General features: G+C 41.9%; 1 protein-coding gene across 1 annotated transcript; it reads left to right on the top strand.

The window, feature by feature from the left end:
* Window positions 1–304: 304 nt before the first annotated feature.
* Window positions 305–1249, top strand: LOC123942281 (olfactory receptor 2H2-like). Its single transcript, XM_046006130.1, has one exon. It carries the CDS (start codon window positions 305–307, stop codon window positions 1247–1249), a length of 945 nt encoding a protein of 314 aa, XP_045862086.1.
* The last annotated feature ends 9553 nt before the right edge of the window (window positions 1250–10802 follow it).

The raw sequence follows: 10802 nt of genomic DNA on the forward strand, positions 1-10802 counted from the left end.
AATAGCTGTTTAATATATCCTTTACATAATATTTATAATGAGAAATTCTAACTGGGTAAAATATGAAGAAGATGCAAAAGAGGAAAGGAAACGGAGACCTAATGAATGACATGTATCAAAGATTAGGACAAGTCACTGAATCTTTTATTTTTCCCTAAACTATAGGTAGCAGAATCTCATCTTTGAGTAGGAAGGAGTCAAATAAGTCATACTGCCCCTCTTTCTGCCTCTGTATTGGAACCATCACAGGCTTTTGAGCACTACTTTTGAACAATTTTCCAAAGAGGTGACTGCTCCAGAAGCTATGATCACAATTTGCAATGACAGCCACAGTGATTTCATCCTCCTGGGCTTTTCTGAGAAGCCACATTTGGAGAAGATACTTTTCTGGGTTGTTCTGATCTTTTATTGTTTGACTATTGCAGGAAATATAGTCATAATTCTTGTTTCCTCAAAGGATCCTAAACTCCACATCCCCATGTATTTCTTTCTTTGCAACCTTTCCCTGCTAGATCTCTGTTTCACCAGCAGCTGTGTTCCACAGATGTTAGTTAATTTCTGGGGTCCAAAGAAGACCATCAGCTACATTGGCTGTGCCATTCAACTCTATGTCTTCTTATGGCTTGGGGCCACTGAATGTGTCCTTCTTGTGGTCATGGCTGTGGACCGCTATGTGGCAGTGTGTCATCCACTGCAATATACTGCTATCATGCACCCCAAACTCTGCCTGGAGCTGGCCATCCTTGCATGGGGGATGGGCCTAGTCCAGTCTCTGGTCCAGTCTCCCGCCACCCTCCAGTTACCCTTCTGCTCCCACCGCAAGGTGGATGACATTGTGTGTGAAGTCCCAGCCCTGATTCAGGCCTCTAGTGTAGACACCACCTATAATGAAATCCAGATGTCCATAGCCAGTATCATTCTCCTGGTGGTACCCCTGGTCATCATTCTTTCCTCATATGGAGCCGTTGCTAAGGCTGTACTGAAAATAAAGTCAGCTGCAGGGCAGAAGAAGGCATTCAGCACCTGCATTTCTCACATTCTTGTGGTGTCCCTCTTCTATGGCACGGTCACAGTTGTTTACCTCCAACCCAAGAAACGCTATGCTCAGGAACAGGAGAAGTTCCTCACCCTTTTCTACACTGTTGCAACCCCATCCCTTAATCCACTCATCTACACCTTAAGGAACAAGGAGGTTAAGGGGGCACTAATAAGACTGGGGAGGAGGACCTGGAATTCCCAGAATAACTGAAGTGGCTGACATATATTGGTCTCTAGCTTAACTTATGAAGAGAGCAAGAACCTCATTGCAAAAACCTGAAGATTTACCATCTAACCCCAAAGTAGGGGAGAGTTAGCTGTATTTTGTTCACCCTGAGACTTCAGCCCTGTTAATCAGTGACTGATTAGGCCCTCACTTTCTTCAGGGTGCTGACTGAGACACAGTATGATATCGAAATGATTACACCTAACATCGTTCTATTAAAGAATGCTCAATACAATTACCAATAGACCAAAATAAAAGACCAAGCAATATATTTTGTGTCTTGACATTTCTTTCTTTTCCCTTCTATTTTCCTCCAAGCTCAACCACAACTTTCATCCAAATGTCCAGCCCAAAAAGGGTCTGAAAGTTTTGAGACAGAGAACTTTAAGGAGCTTCTATGTTCTCTGGCACTCTGATCTGATAGGTCTCAGTTCCCAGTCACTGGAGCCTCATTGCCACACCAGGACCATTGCTGATGTGTCATGTGCCCAGAACTACCCAGTGCAAGGTGTCAGCAAAGCAGAAGTCCACACTTACTGCTCTTAGGGTCCAGATTCTTAGTTTCAGCCCCGACATGCCAAACCCCTAATTACAGGAATAGACTTGTATTTTTCTTTTATTTTCAGCATAACAGTGTTCATTGTTTTGGCATCACACCCACAGCTCCATGCAGGACGTGCCCTCCCTATTACCCACCATCTGGTTCCTCAACCTCCCACCCCCCACGCCCTCGCCCCTTCAAAACCCTCTGGTTGTTTTTCAGAGTCCATAGTCTCTCATGGTTCATCTCCCTTTCCAGTTTCCCTCAACTCCCTCTCCTCTCCATCTCCCCATGTCCTCCATGTTATTTGTTATGCTTCACAAATAAGTGAGACCATATGATACTTGACTCTCTCCGCTTGACTTATTTCGCTCAGCATGATTTCTTCCAGTCCCGCCCATGTTGCTACAAAAGTTGGGTATTCATCCTTTCTGATGGAGGCATTAATACTCCATTGTGTATATGGACCACATCTTCCTTGTCCATTCATCCGTTGAAGGGTATCTTGGTTCTTTCCACAGTTTGGCGACCATAGCCATTGCTGCAATAAACATTGGGGTACAGATGGCCCTTCTTTTCACTACATCTGTATCTTTGGGGTAAATACCCAGCAGTGCAATTGCAGGGTCATAGGGAAGCTCTATTCTTAATTTCCTCAGGAGTCTCCACACTGTTCTCCAAAGTGGCTGCACTAACTTGAATTCCCACCAACAGTGCAAGAGGGTTCCCCTTTCTCCACATCCTCTCCAACACACGTTGTTTCCTGTCTTGCTAACTTTGGCCATTCTAACTGGTGTAAAGTGGTATCTCAATGTTGTTTTAATTTGAATCTCCCTGATGGCTAGTGATGATGAAAATTTTTTCATGTGTCTGATAGCCATTTGTATGTCTTCGTTGGAGAAGTGTCTGTTCATATCTTCTGCCCATTTTTCGATATGATTATTTGTTTTGTGTGTGTTGAGTTTAAGAAGTTCTTTATAGATCCTGGATATCAACCTTTTGTCTGTACTGTCATTTGCAAATATCTTCTCCCATTCCGTGGGTTCCCTTTTTGTTTTGTTGACTGTTTCCTTTGCTGTGCAGAAACTTTTGATCTTGATGAAGACCGAAAAGTTCATTTTTGCTTTTGTTTCCTTGGCCTTTGGAGACATATCTTCAACGAAGTTGCTGTGGCTGATATCGAAGAGGTTGCTGCCTATGTTCTCCTCTAGGATTCTGATGCATTCCTGTCTCACGTCGAGGTCTTTTATCCATTTTGAGTTTATCTTTGTGTACGGTGTAAGAGAATGGTCAAGTTTCATTCTTCTACATATCGCTTAGACTTGTATTTTTTTCTTTTTTTTGTTTTTTTTTATTCGTTTATTTGTTTATTTACAGCATAACAGTGTTCATTGTTTTGGCATCACACCCAGTGCTCCATGGAGTACGTGCCCTCCCTATTACCCACCACCTGGTTCCTCAATCTCCCACCCCTCCGCCCCTTCAAAACCCTCTGGTTGTTTTTCAGAGTCCATAGTCTCTCATGGTTCATCTCCCCTTCCAGTTTCCCTCAACTCCCTCTCCTCTCCATCTCCCCATGTCCTCCATGTTATTTGTTATGCTCCACAAATAAGTGAGACCATATGATACTTGACTCTCTCTGCTTGACTTATTTCGCTCAGCATAATCTCTTCCAGTCCCGTCCATGTTGCTACAAAAGTTGGGTATTCGTCCTTTCTGATGGAGGCATAATCCTCCATTGTGTATATGGACCACATCTTCCTTATCCATTCATCCGTTGAAGGGCATCTTGATTCTTTCCACAGATTGGTGACCGTAGCCATTGCTGCAATAAACATTGGGGTACAGATGGCCCTTCTTTTCACTACATCTGTATCTTTGGGGTAAATACCCAGCAGTGCAATTGCAGGGTCATAGGGAAGCTCTATTCTTAATTTCTTCAGGAATCTCCACACTGTTCTCCAAAGTGGCTGCATCAACTTGCATTCCCACCAACAGTGGAAGAGGGTTCCCCTTTCTCCACATCCTCTCCAACACACGTTGTTTCCTGTCTTGCTAATTTTCGCCATTCTAACTGGTGTCAGGTGGTATCTCAATGAGGTTTTAATTAGAATCTCCCTGATGGCTAGTGATGATGAACATTTTTTCATGTGTCTGATAGCCGTTTGTATGTCTTCGTTGGAGAAGTGTTTGTTCATATCTTCTGCCCATTTTTCGATATGATTATCTGTTTTGTGTGTGTTGAGTTTGAGAAGTTCTTTATAGATCCTGGATATCAACCTTTTGTCTGTACTGTCATTTGCAAATATCTTCTCCCATTCCGTGGGTTGCCTTTTTGTTTTGTTGACTGTTTCCTTTGCTGTGCAGAAACTTTTGATCTTGATGAAGTCCCAAAAGTTCATTTTGGCTTTTGTTTCCTTAGCCTTTGGAGACATATCTTGAAAGAAGTTGCTGTGGCTGATATCGAAGAGGTTACTGCCTATGTTCTCCTCTAGGATTCTGATAGATTCCTGTCTCACGTTGAGGTCTTTTATCCATTTCGAGTTTATCTTTGTGTATGGTGTAAGAGAATGGTCAAGTTTCATTCTTCTACATATCGCTATCCAGTTTTCCCAGCACCATTTATTGAAGAGACTGCCTTTTTTCCATTGAATATTTTTTCCTGTTTTGTCGAAGATTATTTCACCATAGAGTTGAGGGTCCATATCTGGGCTCTCCACTCTGTTCCACTGGTCTATGTGTCTGTTTTTATGCCAGTCCCACGCTGTCTTGGTCATCACAGCTTTGTAGTAAAGCTTGAAATCGGGTAACGTGATGCCGCCAGTTTTGTTTTTGTTTTTCAACATTTCCTTAGCAATTCGGGGTCTCTTCTGACTCCATACAAATTTTAGGATTATTTGCTCCAGCTCTTTGAAAAATATCGGTGGAATTTTGATCGGAATGGCATTAAAAGTATAGATTGCTCTAGGCAGTATAGACATTTTAACAATGTTTATTCTTCCAATCCAAGAGCATGGAACAGTCTTCCATCTTTTTGTGTCTTCTTCAATTTCTTTCATGAGTGTTCTGTAGTTCCTCGAGTACAGGTCCTTTACTTCTTTGGTTAGGTTTATGCCCAGGTATCTTATGGTTCTTGGTGCTATAGTAAATGGAATCGATTCTCTAATTTCCCTTTCTGTATTTTCATTGTTAGTGTATAAGAAAGCCACTGATTTCTGTACATTGACTTTGTATCCTGCCACGTTACTGAATTGCTGTATGAGTTCTAGTAGTTTGGGGGTGGAGTCTTTGGGGTTTTCCATATAAAGAATCATGTCATCTGCGAAGAGAGAGAGTTTGACTTCTTCCTTGCCAATTTGGATACCTTTTATTTCTCTTTGTTTAGACTTGTATTTTTTATTCATTTTTAGATGCTGTTATAATCAAATAGCTTTCTTTCTATCAGATCCAATTCTTGTTCATTCACTTTCCATTATACATTTATTATGTAGTAAGGCTGGAAATATAATGGTAGATAACACAAAATCATCAGCACCATGGAGTTTATGGTCAAATGGTGGGTACAGATACTAAACAAAATCTTCTGTATTGTTTAGTGGAGAGAGAATTGTTCTCCAGTTCCTGCCTCAGGCTGATCACCATGCTACATGCATTTGGACTTTTGAATATTATGAACCAAAGATTTATTTCTTGTTGCTTTTTAGCTATTGCTTTAAGTGTTGACTATTCTCATTAGTTTCACTAAAATCGTAAGTATAAATTATTGACTTTGTTGTGCAGATTATCTAGTTAACTGTGTTCAATCCTTAGTTGCCTTTCATCCACTGGTGCCAATTTCCTATATAGGTGGAACTAGTATCAGGCCCTGTTACTCTCACTTTCTGCTCAGAAATAACAGCATAATTTCTGTGAGGATGTAACGTAGTTTCTCACTGTCTATAAAAGAACAATGCTTATGGGGTGCCTGGGTGGCTCAGTGGGTTAAAGCCTCTGCCTTCAGCTCAGGTAATGATCCTGGGGTCCTGGGATCGAGCCTCACACTGGGCTCTCTGCTTAGCGAGGAGCTGCTTCCCCTCCTCTCTCTCTGCCTGCTTCTCTGCCTACTTGTGATCTCTGCCTGTCAAATAAATAAATAAAATATTTTTTAAAACTTATTAAATTTTGATATCCTTCTGCTCAGTTGCAAAGAATACACGGAATGGCTAAGAAGAAGACTATAAGGACAGAGGTTGTTTTATGGCTTTAGTTTGAGCTCTCCATTCAGGGACATCCTGGGCAGGGGGTGTTGTGATGGGTGTTATTGGCTCATGGTGTGACACGGTCAATAAGTAGTAACTATCTTGGAGGTGAAAGTAGGGTTGCTGGGGGAGGGATTCAAGATGGTGGAGGAGTAGGGGATGTCATTTCAACTGGTCCCTGAATTTAGTTGGGTATCTATCAAACCATAGTGAACACCCACGAGATCAGCCTGAGATGTAAGAATATATATATATCTCAATCTCTAGAAGCAGAAAATCAACTACTTTTTGCAAGGTGGGATGTGTGCAGTTGTGAATCTGTGGAGATATATCAGAAGATAAGCAGAGAGAGGAGGAACCCTCCATAAGCTGGGTTCTGGAAAGTGATAAAACACTGTAGCACAAAATCAGAACCTTTAGAAATCTACTCTAGTGAGAGACATCCCTCTCTGAAAGGGGCTCTGGAAATGAAAAAGCAGAATTCTAGGTAGGTCACTGTGGTTTCAGGATATGAGGAGCCACAGGGTGAAAGGGGGTGCCTGAATCAGTACACTCCCTGAGCAGTGGAGCCAGGAAGCAGGTTATGGTCAGTGGGCCCAGGAGGGGGCTCTCAGCTCAGGTCATCATAAACCTTGAGCTGCACTGGTGGATAATCACTCTTTTCCTGAGCATCCTGAAAAAGTCTAGAACCAGTGCCTGCAATTGGGCAAAAGCCCACAGGGTGGTAGTGGCCCAGAAGTACATCAGGGTGGCACCTGGACATGATCCAGCAGCTTCAGGTGTCTGCAGGAGCCTGTGGCTGCTGGTAGTTTTAGAAACACAAAGGACAGGGCACTCCAGGGCCCTTGGGACTGCCTTTGAGAGAGTTGCTGTGGACACGCACAATGGGAGGCTACAGTTTTGGGCACAGACAGAAGTGGAGACTCTGTCCTGGAGAGTTTATTAAAGAGAACAGATTGTAATCTTCTGCTCTGGGCCAGAGATTTGGGCACAGCCATTTTTGCCCTAATCCTCCAAAGGGATGTGAAAAGCCTCCAGGGAGCAAAAGCCAGAGGACCAGTTTCCACTGAGCCCACGCCCTTGAGAGGGGGTGGGACAACTTTGCCCAGGCAGGGATACCTGAGAATCGGCATGGCAGGCCCCTATCCCCATGAAGACAGGTTGAAGAACAAGTGGACAAGAAGCCTACAGATCCTATAAGACTGTAAAATTCCAACACCATAGGAAAATAGCATATTGAGCTCTAGCTGTTGCCCCAAGGCTTATTTTTCAGATAAAATTCTCCTTTTCTGGGAACCCTCTTACCTTGTTGGTGGGAATGCAAGTTGTTGCAGTCAATTTGGAAAACAGTGTGGAGATTCCTCAAGAAATTAAAAATAGAGCTTCCCTAAGACTCTGCAATTGCACTACTGGATATTTACCCCAAAGATACAGATGTAGTGAAAAGAAGGGCCATCTGTACCCCAATGTCCATAGCAGCAATGGCCACAGTCACCAAACTGTGGAAAGAAACAAGGTGCCCTTCAATGGATGAATGGATAAGGAAGTTGTGGTCGATATATTCTATGGAGTATTACGCCTCCATCAGAAAGAATGAATACCCAATTTTTGTAGCAACATGGACGGGACTGGAAGAGATTATGCTGAGTGAAATAATTCAAGCAGAGAGAGTCAAGTATCATATGGTTTTACTTATTTGTGGAGCATAACAAATAACACGGAGGACATGGTGAGATGGAGAGGAGAAGGGAGTTGAGGGAAATTGGAGGGGGAGATGAACCATGAGAGACTGTGGACTCTGAGAAATAATCTGAGGGTTTTGGAGGAGAGTCAGGTGGGAGGTTGGGTGACCCTGGTGATGGGCACGTATTGTATGGAGCACTGGGCGTGGTGCATAAACAATGAATTCTAGAACACTGAAATTTTTTTTTAAATTCTCCTTTTCTTTTTTTCTTTTTCTTATGCTTTTCCTCTTTTTCCTTTTACCTTTTTTTTCCATTTCAACTAGATGCTTATTATACCAATTAATACTTTAAGTCATTTTTTAATTTGTATTTTTCACAAATAAATTTTATACATATGTTTTATATTAGTCCTTTTTACACTCTATTTAGCTTTATTTTTTTGCATGTTATTTTTTTATTTATTATTTTTTTCAGCATAACAGTAATTATTGTTTTTGCACGACATCAGGTGCTCCATGCACTACGTGCCCTCCCTATTACCCACAACCTGGTTCCCCAAACTCCCACCCCCCGCCCCTTCAAAACCCTCAGATTCTTTTCCAGAGTCCACAGTCTCTCCTGATTCGCCTCCCCTTCCAATTTCCCTCAACATCCTTCTCCTCTCCATCTCCCCATGTCCTCTGTGTTATTTGTTGTGCTCCACAAATAAGTGAGACCTTATGATACTTGACACTCTCTGCTTGACTTATTTCGCTCAGCATAATCTCTTCCAGTCCCGTCCATGTTGCTACAAAAGTTGGGTATTCATCCTTTCTGATGGAGGCATAATGCTCCATTGTGTATATGGACCACATCTTCCTTATCTGTTCATCCATTGAAGGGCATCTTGGTTCTTTCCACAGTTTGGCGACCGTGGCCATTGCTGCTATAAACATTGGGGTACAGGTGGCCCTTCTCTTCACTACATCTGTATCTTTGGGGTAAATACCCAGTAGTGCAATTGCAGGGTCATAGGGAAGCTCTATTCTTAATTTCTTGAGGAATCTCCACACTGTTTTCCAAAGTGGCTGCACTAACTTGCATTCCCACCAACATGTAAGAGGGTCCCCTTTTTCCACATCCTCTCCAACACACGTTGTTTCCTGTCTTCCCCAATTTGGCCATTCTAACTGGTGGAAAGTGGTATCTCAATGTGGTTTTAATTAGAATCTCCCTGATGGCTAGTGATGATGAACATTTTTTCGTGTGTCTGATAGCCATTTGTATGTCTTCATTGGAGAAGTGACTGTTCATATCTTCTGCCCATTTTTTGATATGATTATCTGTTTTGTGTGTGTTGAGTTTGAGAAGTTCTTTATAGATCCTGGATATCAACCTTTTGTCTGTACTGTCATTTGCAAATATCTTCTCCCATTCCGTGGATTGACTCTGTTTTGTTGAGCGTTTCCTTTGCTGTGCAGAAGCTTTTGACCTTGATGAAGTCCCAAAAGTTCATTTTCACTTTTGTTTCCTTGGCCTTTGGAGACATATCTTGAAAGAACTTGCTGTGGCTGATATCGAAGAGGTTACTGCCTATGTTCTCCTCTAGGATTCTGATAGATTCCTGTCTCACGTTGAGGTCTTTTATCCATTTCGAGTTTATCTTTGTGTACGGTGTAAGAGAATGGTCGAGTTTCATTCTTCTACATATAAGTTGTCCAGTTTTCCCAGAACGATTTATTGAAGAGACTGACTTTTTTCCACTGTATATTTTTTCCTGTTTTGTCAAAGATTATTTGACCATAGAGTTGAGGGTCCATATCTGGGCTCTCCACTCTGTTCCACTGGTCTATGTGTCTGTTTTTATCCCAGCACCATGCTGTCTTGGTGATCACAGCTTTGTAGTAAAACTTGAAATCAGGTAACGTGAAGCCGCCAGTTTTGTTTTTGTTTTTCGACATTTCCTTAGCAATTCGGGGTCTCTTCTTTTTTTTTAATTTTATTTATTTTTTCAGCATAACAGTATTCATTGTTTTTGCACAACACCCAGTGCTCCATGCAAAACGTTCCCTCCCTATTACCCACCACCTGTTCCCCCAACCTCCCACCCCTGACCCTTCAAAACCCTCAGGTTGCTTTTCAGAGTCCATAGTCTCTTATGGTTCACCTCCCCTTCCAATTTTTTTTTTATAAACATATAATGTATTTTTATCCCCAGGTGTACAGGTCTGTGAATCGCCAGGTTTACACACTTCACAGCACTCACGATAGCACATACCCTCCCCAATGTCATAACCCCCTCCCCCTCTCCCAACCCCACCTCCCCCCAGCAACCCCCATAAATACTCTTAATCTCGGGGTCTCTTCTGATTCCATACAAATTTTAGGATTATTTGCTCCTGCTCTTTGAAAAATACCGGTGGAATTTTGATTGGTATTTAGCTTTATTTTTATATAAATATAAGTTTTACTTTCCTTGCAATTTACAAGTGGATCACCCTGTTTGTCTACACTGTGAGATTATAGTCTCTTTCCTCCCTCCTTTTTAATTTTATTCTTGTGTTTCATTTTGGTTTTATTTTTCTGTGTTGGCTTCCAAACACTGGATTTTTCTAGGGTTCATCTTGCTTGGGTTGTGGCTGGTATTTTAGACTCTGTTAACAATTTGCCCACCCATTGCTCCCTGAGAAGAATGATGAAAAGGAGGAACTCACAAAAACAAAGAAAGAAAAAAGAGCCAGAGGCAGTGTTCTCTCTCACAGAGCTAATCGATAGGGATAGAAGCTGTTGGAGATAGAATTCAGGATAGCAATAATAAAGTTAATAGCTAGGTTTGAAATACCATAAGTAACAATATAGACCCTTTAAGAGCAGAAAAGAGATCAGTCAGGCTGAGCTTAAAATGCTATGAATGAGAGGCAGTCTAAACTCAATACTCTAACAGCCAGGGTAAATGAGGCAGAAGAGAGAATTAGTGAAGCTATGCTTCTAATTAGAGAATTAAAACCTATGCTGATAGAAAGGAAGGAACCTGAGGAAAATAGGGATAGGTTGGTAGTAGCACATGAAAATAGACTTAGAGAGATCAATGATGT

This window comes from Meles meles, chromosome 5, assembly GCF_922984935.1.
Source record: "Meles meles chromosome 5, mMelMel3.1 paternal haplotype, whole genome shotgun sequence".
NCBI classification, from domain to species: Eukaryota; Metazoa; Chordata; class Mammalia; order Carnivora; family Mustelidae; genus Meles; species Meles meles.